Below are 22,904 nucleotides of genomic sequence, written 5' to 3' on the forward strand. Positions count from 1 at the left end.
ACTGCCTTTAGATGGTTGGTCAGCTTCACCGAAGAGGCAAAGCTTCTTCATACCAGTTAAACTGAAACCAGTGTGAGTACAGAGAAGTCTTTAGTGCCAGCGACTGGAAAGCTGTTGGGTACAACCAGCCCTCCTGCGAGAGAGACGTGAGGGCTGTGCTTAGTCCGTAACGTAAGTCAGTGGTGTAAGTTTCTGCTGCTGATGAAATTCAGGCTGGTGGCCGCGGGGTGTTTGCTTCGGTCAGCAGCAAGGAGAGCAAACAAGCGCAACTCGCTGGTTTATAACTGCGTGGAGAATGATTTTTTCCCTGTCTTTCCCTCAGGAAGTCTCCAAATACCTTTGTTTTCTGAGGGAGAGCTCATAAAACCTTCTTGTTTTGCTAATGGCCAGTGAAGCTCTTCTTAGCTCAGCACCTAGAAGCTTTTGATATCTCATTTTGAGGCTTTGGGCAACCTGGTGTAGTGGAGGGTGTCCCTGCCCATGGCAGGGGGGTTGGAACTGGATGATCTTTGAGGTCCCTTCCAACCCAAACCATTCCGTGATTCTGTGATTTGTGCTCTTCACCTTCCACGTCTCAACCCTTTGTTGCAGGATCTTATGGTTCTCCGTGACAGCTGCTACCTGCCAAACAAAAACTCCGAAGCCGCCCACCCCATGAGCGGGCATCGAAACGCGAGGAGGCGATGTGGGGAGTCGCACCTGGAACCCCCCGCCGGCTGCGGCCACGGGCCCGCCGCTGGGTGCGTGCTAAGCAAACTGGTGCAGCTGCCCACGCCTCCCTTGTCCAAGCACCAGCTGAAACGGTTGGAAGAACACAAATACCAGAGCGCTGGACGGTCCCTGCTTGAACCCCTCATGCAAGGGTACTGGGAATGGTTAGTTGGGAGAGTTCCTGCCTGGATCGCCCCCAATCTCATCACCATCATTGGACTGTTAATAAATATATTCACAACTCTGCTATTGGTATATTACTGCCCGACAGCCACAGAGCAGGTAAGTCGTGAACCTCTGACTGGCGTGGTTCGTGGTTCCTGTCAGCTGGTCTCGGGTGGGCTGTGTGGAGAGCTGTTTCTCGGCGGCCAGCCCGCAGTTCTCCTACGTTTGAGCTGTTCTCTATAAACGTTTGTGGTGTGTGTCTCTGAATGATGCTTGCATGGAGAAAAAGCACGTACGGGTTCTGGGGTTGCATGGAGAAAAAGCACGTACGGATTGTGGGGTTAGTGTGCTGCGTGCTGAGTGAAACAGTGGTTCCTCTGGCCGAGATGCTCCCTAAAAAGTGGGGTCTAATACCGAAATAGCTGTTCTGGTTGCAGCTGGGGAGGATCTGCTGTATGCAGGCTGCAGCCCCACAGGGCTTGAGGGCATGTGCAGGTAGTTAGAAATGGACTTGCAGCTGGCTTGCATGGCACAGGGAGTTTTTGCCCATTTACTTTCTCTGCCTGTGACCGGGTTCACCGCCTTCAGCTTTCTGATCTAGGGTTACCACACGACAAGAGGTGCAAGGTGGCTCACTGGCAGTGGGCTGAGAGCCCGCGAGCCCAGCTAGAGTCGCAGCACAGCGAGGAGCTCGAGCTCAGAGCAGGAACTGAGCTCCAAAGTGGTGCAGCTTGAGAGATCAAGAGCTGTTTAGTTTGTTTAAAGGGCAACGAAACTAGTGAAGGGTTTGGAGAACTTGTCCTGTGAGGGAGCTGGGACTGGTCATTCTGGAGAAGAGGAGGCTCAGGGGGAACCTTCTCTCTCTCTACAGTTACTTGAAAGGAAGTTGTAGGGAGATGAGGGTCGGTCTCTTCTCCCACGTTATGAATGACAGGACGAGAGGGAATGGCCTCAAGTTACACCAGGGGAAATTTAGGTTGGATATCAGGAAAAATTTCTTTCCAGAGAGAGTTGTGAAGTATTGGAACAGGCTGCCCAGGGAGGTGGTGGAGTCCCCATCCCTGGAGTTGTGAAAAACTGTGTGGATTTGGTGTTGAACCTGGTTTAGGGACCCTGACAGTGCAGGGTAAACGCTTGGACTCGATGATCTTGAGGGTCTCTTCCAACCAGACGATTCTGTGATTCTGTGATCAAGGCTGGCTGCTTGCTCCGTGGCTGGTGTGATGAAACCCAGCTTCCTGAAGAACAGGAACACTTTTCTTCAACCCTCATGGACCCTGGCACTTTGTGTTGTCAGGCACCTCGGAACAGCGTGCGAGGAGCTGTGGGAGCACAGAGTTGTCGTCTTGAGCAGCCCGTGCTGCGAGGAGGCCAGACAAGAGTCAGTGTTTCATTCTTTGTTCTGGATGCACTAAAAACTCTGGATCTGTCCTCGGGAGAACTGCCTGTACTCCCTGTAATTCCTGGCCACCGGGATGCAAAAGTCTTTACAAGGCATTTCAAGTTGCTAATTTCAGAGGCTTTTCTCTGGTTTTGTGCACCGCAAAAGTTTTGTCGCTTGGATGTTGGATCTTAGAAGCTGCTCCTGTCTGCAGGCACTGGAAAAGGGAATTATTTGGTACAGAAAGCTGTTACATGTTGAATGACTGGAGAAGGTCTGAGGAGTTCTAGCTCTTAAAATATCTGAACTCCTTCACAACCAAGTCTCCCAGCTGAGATTGGAGAATCCTTTGGAGTCAAGCGGCATCAGTTTGTTTCCACCCGGACTCTAACAAACCCACATGGGTTGGTACATCCAATGCTCTGCGTCCTCGTTCCGTGTTTGACGTGGCAAAGGGATGTTTGCCTCTTCCAGAGATCTGTTGAAATACAGTTTCGCAATATCTTGTGGAATTTGGCAGGTGTAGGACAAAAAGTGGATTTTCAGTTGAAGCAGCGAGTGCTTGGAGCAGCTCCTTCCTTTTTCAGACCGTGGCATCACCGTGCGGCTTGGTTTTAACTTGCCGTTCACTGTGGAGGTTGAGTCTCTGCAATCCAGTTCCATAGAGACTTCCAGCAACTTAGCAGCTGGTGTGGGCCACTGAGCCAGCGCAGAATTCAGAATTTAGAGCACAGTTGTGATTTGGTTGGTATAGAGTGTTGTATAGAGCCACAGAGCTGTACTTTGCTGCGTTAAAACGCCGTGTCGTGTTTAACATTGTGGGTCACTTTGTGCGAAGGGAGCAAGATCCTCTCCTCACTTGAGCTGAAAAATAGTGTTCTGCTGAGGTAGCTTTCAGCCTGATCTCACTTGCCATCTGGCACTGCAGCCCTGCGTGCTGGCACCACAGGGAGGATGCCATCTCAGTGGTGGAGCTGTGAGCTTGTGTGTTTTAAGTGTCAAGTAGCTGTCTGGAAGAAAATGGGGCTTTGAAATTCCAGAAACAGATTTTTTTTTTCTTTTTTTTCCCCTGAAAGCACTATTGCTTTTAGATGTAAATTTTCTCTTCCTTGTAGCTCAGTCTTAGTTCTGCTTTTTTCAAGAGTGACTTGTCTCTTCCTGTTGATGAAAGGTGTAGCCAAGGGAATGTAGCTATCACTTACAGCCTCGCTGGTAGCCAAAAGGAAAATGAGATACAAATAGTTCTGCTGACTGCTTAGCTGGGGAGACCCCAGCCAGCAAAGTGCTGAGCAATGGTACCTGAATCTTTGTGGTTGTGTTTTTTTTTAAAAAAAAAAAAAAGAAAAAAGACTTGAATAAGAGAGGGAGCTGTGAAATGTTACGCAGATACAAATAACATCGAAGTGGAAACACCTACACTGGTAATGAAAGTGGTATTTAAGAAAGAAGAGCCAGCAGTCTGATTTATTTTGTAAAAGTTTTTAGAGGAGAAATTTCATGACATTGAAAGATAACTTAAACCTTGTGTATAAAATCTAGTCATAAGACACAGAAATATCAGCACAAGGTGGAATTCTGTAGCATCAAATCCTCATCTACACATGATCCTCTGCTTTTGAGGGACACGTTTCCCCCTGAACTCTCTTCTTGTGCTGGTTTGTGTAGACATGTTGCTAAAAGCAGAGCATGGTGCCAGCTTCTGGGGCAGAATGAACTGTTTTAGGAAAATGCAGTAGCAGGAACAGTGCAAGCTGTGGAAATAATATATTTACGTTGATGTGCCACAAATGAGTCCAAAAGAAGCTGAAATCCAGAGCTTGGTGAGGCAAGTCAGCTTGATTCAGCTGCTTAGCTGTGTTTGGACTTCAGTGATTCCTCCCAAACCAAAGGTGCCAGGAGGCAAAACCTTGGCTGGTTCTCACTAGCCCTTTGCCCTCTGCTGAATGCACCAAGAGAACTGGGGCTGTGGCTCCCGTGGTGCGGTCTGTAAAATAGAGCTGTTCATAAATGCTCACTTTTATAAAGTGTGGTGAATGTGGAGATTGCAAAACATCCAATAATATGTTTCATGGATGTGTAAAGTGAGGCAGACTAATGGCAACCCTCTGGCTTTTGTGGTAATCATGGTTTGTGCTTCAGATACTGAACAAAGCCCGAACTGTGGTCCTTGGCGATCGTGTGTTTCTCGCAATCCAAATTGCTCTGCTGGATGTGGATATCGAGGGCTGGTCACACGGATTTGGCAAAGCTGCTGCTACCTGGCAATAGCAGTGCCTGGTAGCACCCTGTACTTGGCAGGGGTTGGGTACGTGGTGCCTCGCCGAGGTCTTGTGAAGATGAGCTCAGTGTTTGTGACAGTTGCACGTTTTGGGGGCTAAGAAAGCTTTTGGGTTTCTAAATCACTCCGACAACTTACACATTCCTACAGGGAAGGGAAGCAAGACAAGATCTTCATTGCACACCACTGTGCAGAGGTAGCACTATATTTTTTTTCAGATGTACAGTGCAGCTTCCTGCTTTAGAAAATGTGCTGTACTTCTTAATCTAAGCTAGTAATGGTTGTCACTGTTTTATTTACATTTCACATGTCATAACCCCCTCTGCCTGTCTGTGCAAGGACCAGCCACTGAGCGCTCCATGCATGCCCTGAGAAAGTGTGTGCAAATGAAAAACTACTGTGTGAGCGCATAAGACAGCTCAACTTAAGGCTTTTTTTTTTTTAAGATTTAAAAAATCTTTTACTCTCATTGATTTTCTTTCTTAGGCACCTCCCTGGGCATATATTGCTTGTGCATGTGGCCTTTTCATCTACCAGTCTCTGGATGCTATAGATGGAAAACAAGCAAGAAGGACAAATAGCAGTACTCCGTTAGGAGAACTTTTTGATCATGGCTGTGATTCACTTTCCACAGGTATTGTCATTTTTCATTGAAGTGTGAGGATTAAATGATGCTATTTTGGGGATCAAATCTGGAATACAGAAAGATGCTTCTGTACTGAAGAAGAGGACAACTGAAATTGCTGAATGTGTAGCTTTTCAGCCAACCTTTGTTCCATAGGCAGTCCTCTTGACCAGCTGAATGTCTTCTCTTGTGTTACCCTGAAAAAAACATTAAGCATGTAACTAATTCAGTCTGAGCCAGCAATCTTCTGTGTGTGCTTTCTCAGAGCCTTGGTTCTAACAGATTTGCTGTGAGAAGTTGTCAAAATGCTCTTCTGTATTATTTTAGATTGAATCTATATGAGTGGTTGCAAGGCAGGTGTGAAGCCTAAACAGTGGGAGGGTGGAAGTCTGAGTTTAAGGTTAGAATCAGCAAGATCAGTTCCTCAGTGAGCCAGCCTGAAGTTTAACCTCACGGCAAAAGCACCATCAGCTTTTGGGTACTTTCATTCTAAAGCTCTTTAAATCTTTATGAATACATTGTCAAAATTGTGTGTTTAAAGGGTGGAGGGGATAGCATGGATACCTTATGAGTCTTGGATGGCAGACCTTAGTTTTTCTTAATGACATAATAAAAATTCAGGAAATGGGAGGGAAAAATATGTCCAACAAATTTTGGATACATGAGGAAACACCGAAACTCTGGCCACAGGCTCCAGGGGCATAAGTCACTCAAGTCCCTTGATGTCTAACCTCATGAAGCTCAATAAAAATGAGGGAGACCAAGAAACAGCTCAATATTGAGGCCTTCTAATAACTGATATGAGTTTAAATACACATTTCACAGTCTGTACTCCTCTTAAATTGAAGTGTTAATTTCGTGCCTGTGAAATAAAACTCATCAGGATGCCTTCACCCCGTCTCTCCTTCTCTGGGTCCTTTTGTTAGGCTTGTTTCTGGTCAGGATCTTTACATGCTTTATATTTTTACTATGTGACTGATTTTCTTCTGCAGTCTTTGTGGTTTTGGGAACTTGTATTGCTGTGCAGCTGGGAACCAACCCTGACTGGATGTTCTTTTGTTGTTTTGCTGGAACATTCATGTTTTACTGCGCGCACTGGCAGACGTACGTCTCTGGAACGCTGCGCTTTGGCATGTAAGTACCTGGGCTGAAAATAAAACTGAAAGTTAGGCTGCTTTCCTGTCTGCTTGCACTTTGCGTGATTGTAGTTCAGATCCTTAGAGAAGTAGTAAATTGTTTATATTCCTTTCCAACCCAAAATGTATGTTATTATTTATATTCACACTTCGAGCTCGTGGCAGCTGTTACGTGTTGGATCGACAATGAATACTGTTACTTAGCTTGTTTTACCAGTGGTAAAATACCCTTTTGTCATATTGGTTAATTAGGAGCTTCTGGTGTGATTGAAACCGAAATAAATAAGGGGAGGTACCTCGTGTTTCATCCCCAAGAGTGGAAAGCTTTTGTCAGAGGGTGGCAGTCTGGCTTTGGTGTTCAGTTAACTACCTCTGTCTTGATATTGCTCGACTTGTGATGATGTCTAGTTAACCTTTGCTATTAACTATAACTCTTGAAGCGTATCAATTGACACTGTGCCTACAATTTAAAATTCTGAATCCCTTTTAGTTAGTGTAGACCGTGGTTCTGTCAATAATGGGACCAAAATTGCGATGCCAAGAAAGTCAACAGCTGCAGTCCTGTTTGCTGCTGGGTGAGGGTTGATGGGGAAACAGAACGCAACAACTCGGTGAGCTGTGGGATTTGCTGGCCTCCATGTGGAAATGTGTGTTTGTTCTCCCTTTCCATTCATGGATCTTGCAAGTTTTACATACATTTAAAGTAAATATGCTACAAAATGATTTTGGCACCTGGAAACCTGGAAATTTGTCCTTAGTTTATACAAAACAATACAGCATGCACCGTTTATTTACAGTCTGTTGTTTGTGATCTATAGATGGACCTCTTGTCTGCAACAGCTGTTGGACAGAACACTAATGCAGTTTCTCTTGAGAAACTTCTGTGTTTCTGCTCAGAAATGTGAGATGACAGAGCAGTTCTCAATGTCTGTTGGGGGAAGAAAAGAAAAAAAATCAGACCCCTGTTCTAATCCTGACAGATGAGAGTAGTTTCAGTCAATTCTCTGATACTGAAATCTCGAGTAAGGTGGGTGGCTCAAATCTTGTACTGTTTTAGGCTTTTAGCTCCCTTTGAATTTCATGGGGCCCTGATAATTAAAGTTTTCCAGTTATCCATCAAAGAACCCAAAAAAACCCCAACCTTGGCATGTGCTTGACTTTACAGATGAAAATTAAAACCATCCAATTTGGCTTTGTGCAAATGTGCACAGTACTCCTGGTATTCACTTTTTGCTTTTGTGAGGAGTCTTTATGTTTTGGAGCAGATACTATTGTTCTGCATGACCTTATATTATGAGAATTGGTGATGCATCAATATGTAGCTAATTTAGAGCATGCAATAAGCACACAAAGGTGTGTGTGTCATTATTTTGGATAACGGACAGCACTGTGTAGTAAACACATTGGTCTCTTCGTTTGCCCCGTGCCATGAGGTTAATAGACTGCCAGAAGCTGACGTTCGTTTCTGTGGCAAAAACTCAGATTATTTATCCAGTTAATTGGTTCTTACTGTTCGATACTATTTTTTTTCTGAAGCTTTCATTTCACCAGTTGTAAAACTGACAAAAAGTCTGTATTTTATCTGCCACTTCAGATTCACTGGAGTGCCCAAGCTTGGGTATTCCTGAGTGTACTCCTGAATAAGTGGAATCGGAGACAGCTGTTGAAAGGAGCCGAAAAGGTCTTAGTGCCCAGTAGTGTTTTCCTGTCTGTGTATCCCATGTAGTAAGTCTGATGTCAAAAATACACTGAGGGGGCTGTAAAGAGTAGTGATGTTTTAGGAAATGTGTCAGCATTTTTCTTGCCTTCCATTCCAAAGCAGCAGGAAGGAACACACAGTTGGTTCTCACTTACTGTATTTCTGTGATGAGATTATGTCCAAGAAATTGTATTTCATTAGAGATCAACTCAATAAGCAAATTGGAAACAGCTCAGAGAAGAGCAGCAGGCTGCTAAAGGGAGAGATTAATATTTTACTCCTTCCACACAGCTCAGGCGTGAACAGTTGAATGTATAATCAACTTGGCTTGCTGAAAAATCCATTGTCTTCAAAAAAAGAAGATGATAAATTAGTATGTCAGATTAAGTGTGTGATGGTGGAACAGAATGTCTGATTCATAGACGCTGTCACTGTACCAGTCTTGGCAATTCACTGGAGCTGGGTGCGCTTACGTCAGACTCTATCTGCAGAGCAGCAGCGTTCACCCTGAGGGAGGAGGAAACGGGATCCTTTCTGCTCAATTCCTATGGAGTATTCCAGGTGGAGTAGGACAGCTATTAGTTTAATTGTGCCCAATTACTGAATGCATCAACTGTGCTGGTTCCTTTTCTTCCCATGGACAACTGCGAGGAGCTGCCCTGCACTACTCCTGGATGGTAGAATTATTGGTTGGGATGGTAAGGTCCTCTGATCTGCCTCCATCTTTAAACGATGATATAATTTTATTAGATCTTGGCAGCTGATGCAGAATTTTGAAGTTCTTGAGTTGGTTAAATAGCTCCATAAAGTAGCTAGAGGTCAGTATTGCTTCATAATTCCCTGTGAGGAAGCAAGAAGTGTCTCCAAGCAAAGGGGGCTGGCACCAGAGTGACATCAACAGTGCAGAGGCAGCAGGGGACAGCAGGGACAGAGCTGTGTGCAGAAGGCTTGCTTAAAAACAAGCACCCGATCTGGGCATGGGCTCATGAAAGAGCAGGAATATACTGCACGTTTGGAGCAACGAAAAGGGGATTCTGAGTTGGAGGAAAACATTTGATATTGAAGTAGTAGAAGCTTTGTTCTCCTGGTCTGTTTTTCAGCACAGTAACTGGTTTCGCTGGATTGTGGATGTGCTGTGCTGCAGTACAGAATGGGCTTTGCTTTGGGCTTAGTGTTTTATGAGTACAGCTGTGCCATAACTGGGGCATCTCTGGTTTGCAAAAAGCTAATTTTCTTCTACATATCATAAAAATTGAACTGGCAAGCCCTAATGGGCTCCCACATGTCCGTGTGGAAGCAGATCTAGTCTTTTAAGAACACGCTGCAGACACTGGAATCATCAGGGCATGTGATGCACAGACTCTGAAAGGAATTTGCCTGCTGTTAGCTGGAGCCTGGTTGTGATTGCTAGCTCTGGTTCTTCCAGATCCAAACTTGTTCCACTTGGATTCAGTAATGCATCTGCCACTGTTTGGGCTTCAAGAAGTGCATTGGGTGTCTGTGTTCATGCAGATCCAGTGCTGTATCCACCTCACAGGTCAGTGTGCAGCGTGACTCTGCAGGAGCTGTCTCAGATCCCGGATAGTCGGAAGCGGAGCTGGAGCTGTTGGTCTCTGGCGGATCTGGGCTGGGTTCTGCATTGCAACTGGAGTGTTGTCTTGAGAGGCGAGTTGCAGCACTGCACAGGTGATGACCTTGTACACTTGGCCGTGCTGGACTGGGGGCAGTGCTAAATCACATCTTAAAGATCCAGCGGGCACTCATGGGCACTCATCACGAGTCCACCCAGAGACATGAGTGTGTTGCTCCACCATGGTCTCCAGTACTTCTCCCACGAGTTAATGCGTTGCCTGGCTTATTCCAGCCTTTCTTAATTGAAGGCTCCAGGGTGATCTTATTGCAGCCTTCCAGTACTTAAAGGGGCCTACAGGAAAGCTGGGGAGGGACTTTTTACAAGGGCATGTAGTGATAGGACACAGGGCAATGGCTTTAAACTGAAAGAGGGGAGATTTAGATTAGATCTAAGGAAGAAATTCTTCCCTCTGAGGGTGCTGAGGCACTGGAGCAGGTTGCCCAGAGAAGCTGTGGCTGCCCCATCCCTGGAAGTGTTCAAGGCCAGGTTGGATGAGGCTTTGGGCAACCTGGTGTCGTGGAGGGTGTCCCTGCCCATGGCAGGGGGGTTGGAACTGGATGATCTTTGAGATCCCTTCCAACCCAAACTGTTCCATGATTCTGTGAAATACAGGAATTTGGTGATAGTAGAAATTGTGTGTGTAAATAGATACACACACAAAGAGATGGAATTCAGTTTCTAAGGATGCTTCATAAAGGCATGTCAGTGTACACTGAGGGGAGGGATCAGTTCTTACCAGCTTTCGTGAAACTGAAAAGTTAAAAATGTTATTTCACTGTTTGAGTAAGGTTCCCTAGAGAAAGCAAAAGAATTCAGTCTGTGTAACAAAACAGCCATTATTAAGGAATGTTGGAGAATTTGGGGGAGCATTCTTGTTTGGTGACACTATAGCAGTTGTACATAAGCAAGAGCCCAATTGATAATTGGTTGGTTTAGGAAGGGAAGAAGGTTAATTTGATTAACCTTCTGAGTTCTCTTGCCAGTCCTACCACTGAGGGATAAGGGAGAGATTGGTAAATGAGGCTGCATTTCAGAAAGCAGCTAAAATGAAGCCATCCTCTCTAGCAGTTAGTAGAAAAGGAGTTAGTGTGGTGTCTTGCATGGACAATCCACACCAAATATCAAGCTACAGAGATGGAAGCCTTCCAAGTCAGCTTAGCACATTGAGTTCCCACTCTTGGGAACAGTTTCAGGATCTCAGGATTACGATAGGAGATAAGGCAGTAATCTTCACGATTGTAGGGCTTAAAACTTTCCATCTTGCGAGTTTTTCCAGCGCTTCTTGAAGAACTTTAACACTGTGGGTGTTTGCAGAGGAAAGTTTGAAGCTCAGTGGAGTCTCTTAGTGTCAGTGGAGAATTAGTTTCTCTCCACTTGCAAGAAGTACGTATGGAAGTATCGTTGCGCTTGGTGTTGAGTTTGTTGCTCGCACCCTGCTGCGTGCTTCAGTCATAGAATCACAGAAGGGTTTGGGTTGGAAGGGACCTCAAAGATCATCCAGTTCCAACCCCCCTGCCATGGGCAGGGACACCCTCCACTACACCAGGTTGCTCAAAGCCTCATCCAACCTGGCCTGGAACACTTCCAGGGATGGGGCAGCCACAGCTTCTCTGGGCAACCTGCTCCAGTGCCTCAGCACCCTCAGAGGGAAGAATTTCTTCCTTAGATCTCATCTAAATCTGCCCTCTTTCGGTTTAAAGCCATTGCCCCTTGGCAAGTCCTTCATTGCCACATGTCAGCGTTTCTCTAGTGCTTGGTGTGTGTCGTATAAACGTGTGTAAGTGCTTTACTACAGCGTCAGCACACGCAGCTGAAATTGTTGAGGGCTGACGTAGATGATAAGGGTTCTCCAGTTCATGATCTTCCTCCTCTTCTTCCTGTCCCTCTCACAAGTCCCTTAGCAGTGTTTTAAACCAGGGACCAAGCAGTCATGTGCAGAGATGCTGCTCCTGATTTTTCTGCCTTCATCACTGAAGGATGTTCTTACTGCTCTGTGAAGCTGTGAGCTTCGACGTGACAGCCACATGCTTCACCTCGTTATCTGCCTGCACAGCTTGGAATCTCTGTCAGCGAGCCGCAGAGGAAAGATTTACCCATCATCTAAAGTGTATTACAAGGAGAGGAGAAAAGCTTATGGCTCATTTTTAATGTTGTTTTTACCTCCAGATGAATTTCCTGTAGCCGAACAGAGTTTTAATTGGTTTACACTTTTTTCTGTACAGTTTGCTTTATTCATGATGTCTGTGTTTCATGACATCCGAGTGAAGACGCTGGATTGGAATGAGTTAAGATTAAACCCTATAGTAACGTTTCAAATGAAACACTTGGGCTTTGAGCCTTTTTTCCTCTCGTGTTGTGATGATGAACGTTCTTTGCTTGCAGTGGTTCCCTTCAGAAAACAGTCCTTTGTCTCGTGCTCAGGTTCGTGGTTTGTTGCCCAGCCTGAGTCATCCCACTTGCACGCTTGGCAGATACGGATGTGACAGATGGAAGAATCATCATTTCTCAGACCAGAGTGGTGCACAGAGTGTTAAATTGTAGACATAAGGCTGGGCAACTCAAGGGGATGTAACTTCTGTGTTCTGTTGAGGCAGGAGTGTTCTTGTCTGCTGTGTTTTGCTACATGGGACGTTTGCAGGGGATTCTGTATGTTGGGGGTGAGGAAGAGGATGGTACATAAATGCCCCCCCTTTGTTTCACACAGTGTTAAAAGGAAGCTGTATTAGATCAGCTGTACTGGTACTGATTGACTTGATTTCAGAGCAATCTCCAGTTTAAGTATCTGTTTCCTGTTGTTCTTGGTTGGTTCACTTTCTCAGGAAATTTCTCAAGTTTTGAATTAAATCCTTTTGGTTCTCCGTTCTGGACAAGGAATTTACAGCTGTCCTTTAAACTCTGAAACTTGATTCGGTGGTGGCCCTTGTCAAGTCTAATGGCTTGTTTAGTCAAACAGGACCTTTTAAAAATTGCACGTGGAATATACTCAATAAATTAGTGCTGACAAGAGTATATTCCGGATGTATGACTAATCAGCTGTGTGTTAATTGGCTCAAGACTCCCCAGCTTGAGGAGGGAACCCAGCAGGATACAAAATAAGACTCGTCACTGCCAACATCTAAGAGTTAAGCACATGCCAAGGTCGATGGCCCCTCTTAAGCTTTCCTGGATAATGTTTAAAAAATGAATCCGTGTCTGAATTACAAATATCACTTAGAGTAACATAGGGGAAAAAAAAAAGGAAAAGAAACTGCAGCTGTCCAAAAGTACCAAAGTTAGCTCTGATGTTTATATATGTGACTTTCTCTTCCTGTGTTCCCTGAAATACCAAATGTTACCTTTTCTAGCTATAGTATTAAATTAAACTGAGAATTAAATTGACTGAGAATACTTATCAGACTGAAATTCACTGCACCTCCCACCAGGTGTGGGGCTGCGCACCGTGACCACGCTTTTTTAAGCTCCGTCAGCGCGATCACGATGAGCTTTTTCTCTGATGGACCTTTGTCATCTATTGGCATGTTCCCAGGGGCAGTCTGCATGCTGCTTTGATAAGCACTGCAACAAACAGGATCTCTGTTATGGCTGAAATAGATATATTTTGGGTTTTTTTAACCAGATAGTTTGGTGTCATCTTAGTTTGATCACATTTTAAGATATTTTAGGTATAAAAAGCTATAAATCTGCATTTTATCATAAGGAGTATGCGTGGTAGTTGTGGCTCTGTTGGCTAAAGCATGTTTTTGCATCCCTTTCTGTCAGGGTTGAAAAATACACATAGAATAAAATAAAAAAAATAAAATGAAAAATAAACAGAGTTCAGTTACCACCAAATAGGTGTCCAGAGCTCACTTGACTTTTTCCAGCATTATTTTCCAAGAAGCCGAGGAGCTGGGAGGTGTAACTCCGTGCTTTTCTTTAGAGGTGGCAAACACAGTGTGCTTCTGCCCTACAAAAAATATGCAGTAGCATCTTTAGATGAAAAATCCAGATATGGAGTGTCGTTTGGAGATACGAGCATGGGGGAGGAAGGTGAGACGTTCTGGATTGTGCTTGATTGTGGATTTTATTTGCTGTTATTTGCAGCAAGGAATTTAATTTTGTTTCCTCATGCACACGCCGATGATTGTGTTTGCCCACGTGTTGGAGCAGTACTGGAAATTGTGGAAGCTCTGAATGTGTAAAATACTACGTGGATTACAGTACTCTTGTTAATTCATTAATACCCTCGTTTTGTGATCATTAATTCCCTTCCTCTGACCAACCCTTGAAATTATCTCAGCACTGCACAGTAGTGAATGTGGATTTCGTTCTTCATGCCGTGACTGAAGATCCGTGTTAATGGTCGCACCAAACGGAAGCGCTCGGGGAAAACGTTGTAAAATGTTTCTTTCCCTCGCACGTAGATTTGACGTTACGGAGTCTGTGCTCTGTACAGTAGCCATCCAGCTTCTCTCGGGAGCCCTGGGGCCCTGGTTCTGGAACCACACGGTAAAGCCAACGGCACTGCTCCCTGCAAGCAATGGCATGGACTGGGCAGAGACAGCACCTTTGTCATGCACGTGGTAACTGGTGTATGAAAAGCATCTTCCCAAGAGTATTTCACAAGTGCTTTAACACGTGAGGAAAAAATGTTTGTGAAGTATGAATGAGCAGTAAAAATCCCATCTAACTTTGTTTTTAAAGCATCGTACTTTACTCGAAAACAAAGAAAAAGCCTGCTTGTTAAGCAGAAAAACTTGCTTTTAAACATTTCTTTTTATTTTATCACAGTTCTGGCTTCACCTAAAAGATAAGCAGGGTTGTGGAAGCAGCTCTGTAAGTGTGGGTGTAGAATAATTTTGTTGGAACTGCTTTTTTAAAGTTGAAATTTTTTTTTTGTTGCTGTTGTTTAAATACCTTTCCACCAGAAAAAAAAAATTACTTGACTAGTTCAGGGAACTGCATGCTGTGTAATAGCTTAAAAAGTCACCAGTTACTGGTTAAAAAGGCCTGTTTTGAACTATGCCACTTCATCCAGGTCGTCTCGTTGCTCAACTGTACTTGTAGCTTCATTGTTAAGTAAATTCATTTCCTGGTTGTCATTTTCAAAATGCTTTTCCTTCTGTCCGTGCTAAATATATCTTTCTCTGCTCTGGTTTACTGCCCTTTAGAAAGGACTTTCTCTTCCTTCTTTCAGCTCTTTTAACACAGTGTATGACATACACTGGTGGGGGTTTTCCCTCCCCCTCAATAAAATGGTATCATTAAAAGTGAGTAAGTTCATAGTTGCTGGATTATTAACCAGGAGTTTCCCTTGAAATATTTGAGGGTATAAGAACGGCTTTTTGATAGCCTTCTTAGAGCTGCATCCGATTTTAAATGGAACAATATCTATTTTATTTTTTTGGTGGTTTGTTTACATACCCTTTGAACTTGCATTGATGCAAATTATGCTGTTCTCTGGTTGTATTGTTATTTTTTTCTTCCATATAATAGGTTCAGCACAATCTCTGCTTTCACGAGGCTATTAGAGTCTTTAATTACCAGCTCTGCTTTAGATCCAACAATATCAGCCATCTGGTGGATGATGGTGTATGTCATACCCGCTGGCCGCATCGGACAGTTGCAGCCCAGTGCCAGTCGGCGTGCTCTGAAGGTAGTCAGATGACAGTTTTTAAATGCTTTGTTGACAGTCTGTGACAGGCTGGAAATACTCAGTGTCAGGAAATGTTCTTCTAGCAAGCAGTAACTTGGAGGAAGGAAGAGCTTAATCAAGGTTTTAGCCTGTTGTGATAACAGCGTTACGACGCTGCATGAGAAGTCACTTGGGGGGGGGGGGGGGGGGGGGGAATAATAAAATCCCTTAGTACTGAAACATTTGGAGATTTCCGAAGTCACCGTTGGTATGATAGCTGTGTGAGAGGAGGCAACTCGAATTCTGTAATGAAAGTGAATTGTTGAAAATGGATGAGGCAAATTGCCATCTAATGGAGGAGAGAGGGAGGAGTCGTGATTCTCTGTTCAGGTGACCTGGAGCTGATGGAGATGTGGGTCTGTAGACCCCACCCTTGGAAAGGTGCCTTTGACATTCAAGAAGAAATTTGTTTTACAAATAAATGCAGTGGTTGGTAGGACTGGTGTGTGTAGCGGATGAGCCAGTCAGAGCGTTTTGTCCCTTTTGCTCCAGTTACAGAATGCCCAGAGTTTGCTTGTGACAAGTCAGAGGTCGAGGGAAGGGGCCCTCTCTGCTCTCGTGAGACCCTCCCCTGCAGTGCTGTGTTCAGCTCTGGGGTCCCCAACATCAGAAGGACATGGAGCTGTTGGAGCGGGGCCAGAGGCGGCCATGGAGATGCTCCGAGGGCTGGAGCACCTCTGCTCTGGAGACAGGCTGAGAGAGTTGGGGCTGTTCAGCCTGGAGAAGAGAAGGCTCCGGGGAGACCTTCCAGTACCTAAAGGGGCTACAGGAAAGCTGGAGAGGGGCTTTGGACAAGGGTGTGTAGTGACAGGACACGGAGCAATGGCTTTAAACTGAAAGAGGGCAGATTTGGATGAGATCTCGGGAAGAAATTGTTCCCTCTGAGGGTGCTGAGGCACTGGCACAGGTTGCCCAGAGAAGCTGTGGCTGCCCCATCCCTGGCAGTGTTCCAGGCCAGGTTGGATGGGGCTTGGAGCAACCTGGTGTAGTGGAAGGTGTCCCTGCCCATGGCAGGGGTTTGGAACTGGATGATCTTGAAGGTCCCTTCCAACCCAAACCATTCCATGATTCTGTAAGTCCCCTCATACACGCTAATTTTAACCACTTTTTAGGCATACTGAATTAAAGTAGACTTAATCATCTTTTTAAATTCCTGCATGTGTAATTTCAGATGCCTTCTGAAATACAGCAGGTACCCATTAATAGGCTTAATTTCCAGTCTTAACTTTAAGGCGTAAAGATGGTGCCGCTTCTAAATCCCTCACGTGGAACACACAAAGCCTCACGCTTGTTTTGCATGGTTTCAGCTCAGGTGGTGTACGTTTTTATTTCAGTGTTGCACTATCTCTGAGATGGTTAAGCTACAGGAAATATGTATTCACGCTATTCTTTTTCATCTGGTAGCTGTTTCGTGTGACAAACATGAGGAAGTATAATAATAATAATATAGCCCTGCCTTGAAAATACTACATGATCTGGCAAAATAGGACGTGAGTAGATTGCAATGCTTAGAACACAGATAAAACTTGTACTTCTATGTGCTGGGCAGGAAGGCTTTGCATTCAGCAAACAGGGAGGAAAACAAATTCTGAAATTATTAATGAAGTTTGTTTATGCCTTTAGCCTATGGAGAAATTATTTAAAAGAACCTGAAGGCTTTAAACAGTGGAAACCAGAGAAGATTTGGAGAATGGAGTTAAAACAGGTTTAGCTTGAAGTGTAAACGTGCAGAATCCTGAAGAGCCTCAGCCCTGTCTGCTCCCTGCAGCTTGGCAGCGTCACCCTTCAGCGCTTGTTCTGGTGGAACGGAACTTCTGCTTGTGATGTTTCACCTCACGTTTTGGTGGTGGTTTTTTTTTTTTTCAAAGACCAGAATTGGGCAGTTTCAATATGGTTTAGCACAACCATATAGAGGACTTGCGGGTGAAGTTGTTTAAGATGATAGAATCTGGAGAACACCCAGACTTTTTTAAGAGATCAAATGCTAGAAGATTATCAGGAACACTATTATTTTATTATGTCAGAAAACATGAGTTTGAAAACTAGCAAGTAATCCACAGTCAAGTTTGGTATGACAAGGAAGGACAGATTAATACAATAAAACATGTTGCAGAGCGTGCAGTAAAATCCAAAAAAGAGCCTTTCGAAGCTGTGTAGGCATTCTGCTGCCGTGTGAACCTGGGCAGGCAGGGAGCAAGGGAGGAAATGGCCATTGAAAAACTCACAGCTTTTCTGCTTCCCTGACTTTAGCTGAATTAAACCACTTTAGATATTCTGGTTTGCAAAGGCTGCTGGTGCAGCGTTGACTTGTTTGACCTCGTCCCCACTTGCTGCGTTCAGTTCTGCAGAGCTGCTGCTTGTTGTTCTTTTGTAACATCAGTGTGCTGCAGGAGTGGTATTTTTCAGGGTCTTTGTCACTGTTTTCCCCAGCCTTGCAGTTAGATGTTCTGTCTCGGCATTTTTAGCTTGTTAAACTATTGAGTCTGGCTTCTTTGTTGCTTTGTCTTCGGTGTCTGATGTTTGCTCCTTGCTCTTTGCCTGTCTGTTCCTGGTGATCTGAAAACCTTGGGTCACAGTCTTCTGTTTGTTTCTAGAAGATGAAAAAGGCCCTGGTTTATTTGAAGGAGCGATCTTTGGAACTAGACTGCTTTGTGTCTGCTGAGGAACTCTTACAATAACTTTATGTCCACCTATTGTAGTGCGAGGATGTCTTGGAGGAAACGGGTTGTTTCGTTTTCTTCGTTTCACAGGTATTGTGCGCCGTGTCTCCGCATCACCCTAGCGACAAAAACTGTTCGGGCAATGCTGACATGACTCAATTTGTCAGGAAACATCAGGCAAAAAAACTGTGAGGTTAGGGGAAGTGTGGCTCGAGTGATTGCTGAAAATATCCCACTTAAGATGCCTTAAGAAACCCCCTTACTGGAGCTGCAGAATTCCTGCTGCTGGCTCTTTCCATTTGTTTTTTCTTAGGATGTCCACTGTAGTGTTTAAATGAGTAAATAAATACAAACACAAGGAGAAAATAGAATCAGGCTTTGAACTGGCTGATTCCCTTCTTTCTTTGAAATGGTTTTGCTTTCCTACAGGTCTTCTTATGGTCCCAGGCTACTCTTTGTGCCCAGTAATTAAATGGGGGGTCTGCAGCACCGAAGGCCTTTCCTCACTTTTGATATCCCAGTGCTGTGGTTTTTTTTTCCTCCTCATGTTACCTCTCTTTTTGCATTGATGCTAAAAAACCTTCTCTATTACTCAATAAATGCTCCACTACCCCAGTTTTTATTTTGTACAGTCCTTATCACAGGAAGAGGTGTTCCAATGTGCAATGGAACTTTGTGTGGGAAAAAACCAGTCCTAACTATGTAATATTTAAGCAGGACTGTTACCACCCTGCTTTGCAAATGATTTCCCTAGCCACTAAAGCAAGCTAAATAGATTTTTTTTTTTTTTTTTTCCTCCAAAGGCCAGTGTGGGTAGTACAGAAAGACCTTAGTCAGTCTGCATCCAAACTGAGCAAGCAGCTTTCCAGGCAGCCTGCTTTTTTTTTTATTAGGTACCTGCCCAGTTTTACCAGAGTTTAAAACCAGTATGGTGACTGAGGCTATTTAAGGCTCTCTGTATTACCAGCATATTTTATCTTGAAACAATTCATAAATACAAGTTAATCATTAAAGTGTAGGGGCGAATGTCCTCTGGATTGCCTGGAGCGTTGACATTTTCCGGGTAGTGCCTGTGTTACCTTTGCTCAGTGTCTTGACGGAACCGTTGCTGCTGTGTTTTCTGGTTGCAGTCTTTCACTTTTTACTGCGTGACATTTTTGAGGGCTATTCAGGACTTTTATGGACACTGGTCGCAGTCCACTTGTGTCGCGTTCGGAAGCTTACACTCATTCCCGTGTATTTCTCCCGTTTCCTGCCGTGGGGAAGCCCGGAGCTGCACAGTCACTTTGGCCCAGCACGGTGGTGGTCAGCTGCCAAAGGAGGCAGTGCAGCCCTGCCGCTGCCCTCTGCTCTGTGCTGGCATCATTCATGACCCACACCGAATGGACAGGGAAAGCTGATATGCTAGACATTGGGACAGGAACCTTATTTTTTTTCCTCTTTTTTTTTTTTTTCAGTTGGGTCACTTTAGTTAAGCCAATTTCCCAATCTAGATGATGGCTCGAGACTGTAGTGCTGGCACCAGGGCCAGAGTGGGATGGAGCAGGTGGATTTTGGGGGAGAAAGCGGTCGGTCATTAGAGAAGCCTGGATGATGGCTCCTTTTAGCAGCAGCATGGATTTAGTCCAGTTTATCCCCAAGTTGCTGAGTCATTTCAAATTCAAGTTCAATGAATAGAGGAACAGTGTGGCTCCTTTCCCTTTCACCCAGCTTCTCTTTCCAAATATTGTTCTCTTTTGTGGTCTAGTTTCGAGGAGCTGCCTGTCTGGATTCCTGAAATCTTGGATTTCTAAGTAGTGGCCATTTGACATTCTGGGGAAAAAAAAATAAAAAAATCACTGAATAATTCCAGCATCAGGCATGTACACTGCTGGTGTGAAGTGTATCTTTTTAAGTCATCCAGCAGTGATTTTTAATGGAGTGTAGGATGTTCCCAATCCTTTTTCATCCTTGGTATTAAGAACTTAACGCTTTACTTCAGGTGATAGTCCAGGTGTTTAGTTTCTCTTTGGTTCATCTTATGTCTTTAGTGCTAAAAATCTTCTATTTATGTGAAATTGAAGCTAAGATGGGTATTTGTTCTGCAATATGAGATTCTTAGAATAAGCCAGGGGGGAGTTTTTAACCAGACATACATGTAGTTCACTGCTGAACCCTCTCCAGCTGCCTGGTGCCGTTTTATTTGAGTCGGGGAGGGCAGAAGGACAGGTGATGGAGCAGGTAATGCTGTCTCCCTAACCTGAACCCAGGCACTGCTTCCGTGGCTTTGGTTGGCATCCCAGTTCTGCGTTGAGAACTTGTCTTTCAGAATACCTTGTCTTTTATGATCTGCATTTTTTTTTGAAGTGTATGACCTTACTTTATTTTGCATTAAGATTGCTGCTGCCAAAAGAAACCTGTCCTACTGCCCAAGGAAAGCTGTGAACTTGAGTTACCTACATCAGTTGTTAGTCACTGTTTCTGGGAGCTCTCTCAGTTGCTTTATGTTCTTCGAGGTCATTGGCAGAAGTAGTGAAATAGGCTAAAATGGATTCCTGTTCAACCTGGGTGAGTTCACAGCGCTGCTTCAGCCCTTCCTGGCTTGGACACACTCAAAACACATTTCCACGCTGACTCCGAAAGCTGGAGGAAGCAATTTGCATTTAATCAGATGTTTTGGGTATCTCTCTTCTTGCCTGGCTGGCCAGTTTTGCTTTTTCTTGCAGCGTAGCTCAATGGCTTAATTTGTTTGCATGAGGACTGAAAATACAGATTTTTTTTTGAACATTCTTTCCTCTCTGTGGAAATTAGTTTTTTCCCCAAGCCAGTCTGGTTGCCTTCCAGGATTGTTATTGAACAAATCAGAATAAAGCAGGACCTCTGAGGTTATTTCCTATGTGTCTCATATCTCCATGTTTGGGGTGGTGAGAACAAAATGTACAAACCAAAGATATCTAAAGCAAATAGTCTTTTTGTTGGAATCTTTGCTAGGTTTCCTCTGACAGCTTTAGCTAAACTTTCCCATTGTATGCCAAGAGCCTGGCTCATTCCTGGGTATTGCTGCTGTCCCATCTTCTTCGTCCTTTACGTTCCCTTCTGCTGCTTCACTGCTTACTTGCTGTATGACTTTGGGAGGGAGCGGTGGCAGCTGGCACCGGCGACAGTCGGGCTGGGTGCCTCATACCCTGTTTGGTGCTGCCGACGGTGCCACTGCGTGCCGGATCTGCTGTTTGTTCCATAGGTGTGTGTTCTGCTCTTAGGGGTTGTTCAGAACGTCCTTTGGCTGATGGAAACGGGAAGCTGCGCAGTGGGAGATGGATGCAGTGTTTTTGCAGCCAGTTTAGAGAATCCATGGCAAGATAAGAGATGGCACGGAATGCCACGTACCGTTGGATTTCTGCTTTCTTATGCCTTGGGGGGTGTTCCACATGGGAATTAGATGCAGCCTTGTAATTATCCCTTGTGCTTATTGATCTGTCGCTGCAACAAAATTAGATTTTTGGTGAGGCACTGGACCAGGTTGCCCAGAGAAGTTGTGGCTGCCCCATCCCTGGCAGTGTTCCAGGCCAGGTTGGATGAGGCTTTGGGCAACCTGGTGTAGTGGAAGGTGTCCCTGCCCATGGCAGGGGGGTTGGAACTAAGATGATCTTGAAGGTCCCTTCCAACCCAAACCATTCTGTGATTCTACGTTTTGGCCAGACTGGAGATCCTCAGATGAAAGGACCCTCTCCAAAACTGGAACAAAGGCTCTGGAGAAAACTTGAGGTAGCACACTGATCTGATATTAACTTAATTATATGGTCTTGTAGCTCATTTCAGGCAAACAGGCAAAATCGTGCCCCTGAACCCTTATTCCCTGCTGCCTGTGCAGTTGGTAACATCAACAGTGGGTTTGTATCAGCAAAGCATGTCTTTGCAAGGAGCGAGTTTGGGTCTTTTGGCTGGAACTGTGTCGTTAGAGATAAGCAATGTGCCATAAATATTTTAAACTGAGTCACAGGATTATTTTTGATACAGTACTCCAGTCTGAGAGCATTGTATGGCTTCATGTCATCCACCAGCCAGTCCATCCTCTTTGTGTTTCACTTGTATTTTTCTTTACTTCCATTTCTGGAATCAATTTCTGTAGCTGTTTTTCCCTCTTGCTAGCTCCAAGATTTCTGCGTGGTCTTTAAATCAAAGTCTTGAATTCAGTTTTTTCTATAAGCCTTTCCTTCTTGGCCTTCCACAAAACACACTAGCTGTTCTAGAACCAGGAGTTGTTCTTGCTGCATGCCAGAGACTGAGCTGTGTCATCTTTAGCCATGCAGCTGACTGTGCCTTTACATTTGCACAAATTCTTCTGGGATCCCTGTTTCTTTTTAAAATTTGATGCCATTCAGAGAGAATATTCATCTTAAAAAATAGGGTAGGGAATATAATAGGGATTAAAAATATCTTTCCTGAATTTTATCATCTGAAATGCTTTTTTTTTTTGGTGGGCAAGGTTAAAAGTGAATATTTATTTCTGCAACTGGCAGCGGTCAGTTAAAGAAGAGTTCCAACTGTTCCTCTTCACAAAATGGATTTTTATTGCACTGTGAAATGAAACAAAAAAATATAGCACAGCATGGCTCTTACATTTAACAATGAAACTAAAATATATTTTTGCTTTCTAAATTATTTATAAACTTTGCCTCTATTGTTTTCCTCAGGATTTTGGAGGTTTTATACTGTGCATGACAGAGGAGAGCTGCTGAGCTTGCAAATAACTGACTTGAAATTGCTTTGAATAATTTTGCTTTTTTTTTTTTGGCTTTTTGTACCTAATCAGAATTGATGTGACTGAAGTGCAAATCTTCATAATAATCATGCATTTACTGGCAGTGATTGGAGGACCACCTTTTTGGCAATCTCTGGTAATTTTGTTCATGTTCTTATTTTATCCTTTTTAATAATCTCGAAGGCACCTGGAAGAACTACC

At 44.2% G+C, this 22,904-nt stretch overlaps 1 protein-coding gene across 3 annotated transcripts in view; it reads left to right on the forward strand.

The window, feature by feature from the left end:
- The window catches only part of CEPT1 (choline/ethanolamine phosphotransferase 1), a 32,750-nt gene that overhangs the window by 1,216 nt on the left and 8,630 nt on the right, over positions 1-22,904 (forward strand). The window contains exons 2-5 of one of the 3 annotated variants that reach the window (XM_086627141.1): positions 592-993; positions 5,022-5,169; positions 6,153-6,294; positions 14,032-14,116. In XM_086627141.1, coding sequence (XP_086483267.1) covers positions 598-993; positions 5,022-5,169; positions 6,153-6,294; positions 14,032-14,116 — 771 coding nt within the window. In that variant the 5' untranslated portion in view covers positions 592-597. Of the gene's footprint in view, positions 1-591; positions 994-5,021; positions 5,170-6,152; positions 6,295-14,031; positions 14,117-22,754; positions 22,840-22,904 lie in introns of all 3 variants that reach the window. The other 2 variants (XM_086627140.1, XM_086627142.1) reach the window with 2 other exon arrangements.

The sequence above is a fragment of the Tauraco erythrolophus genome, chromosome 27 (assembly GCF_009769465.1).
Source record: "Tauraco erythrolophus isolate bTauEry1 chromosome 27, bTauEry1.pri, whole genome shotgun sequence".
Taxonomy (NCBI): Eukaryota; Metazoa; Chordata; class Aves; order Musophagiformes; family Musophagidae; genus Tauraco; species Tauraco erythrolophus.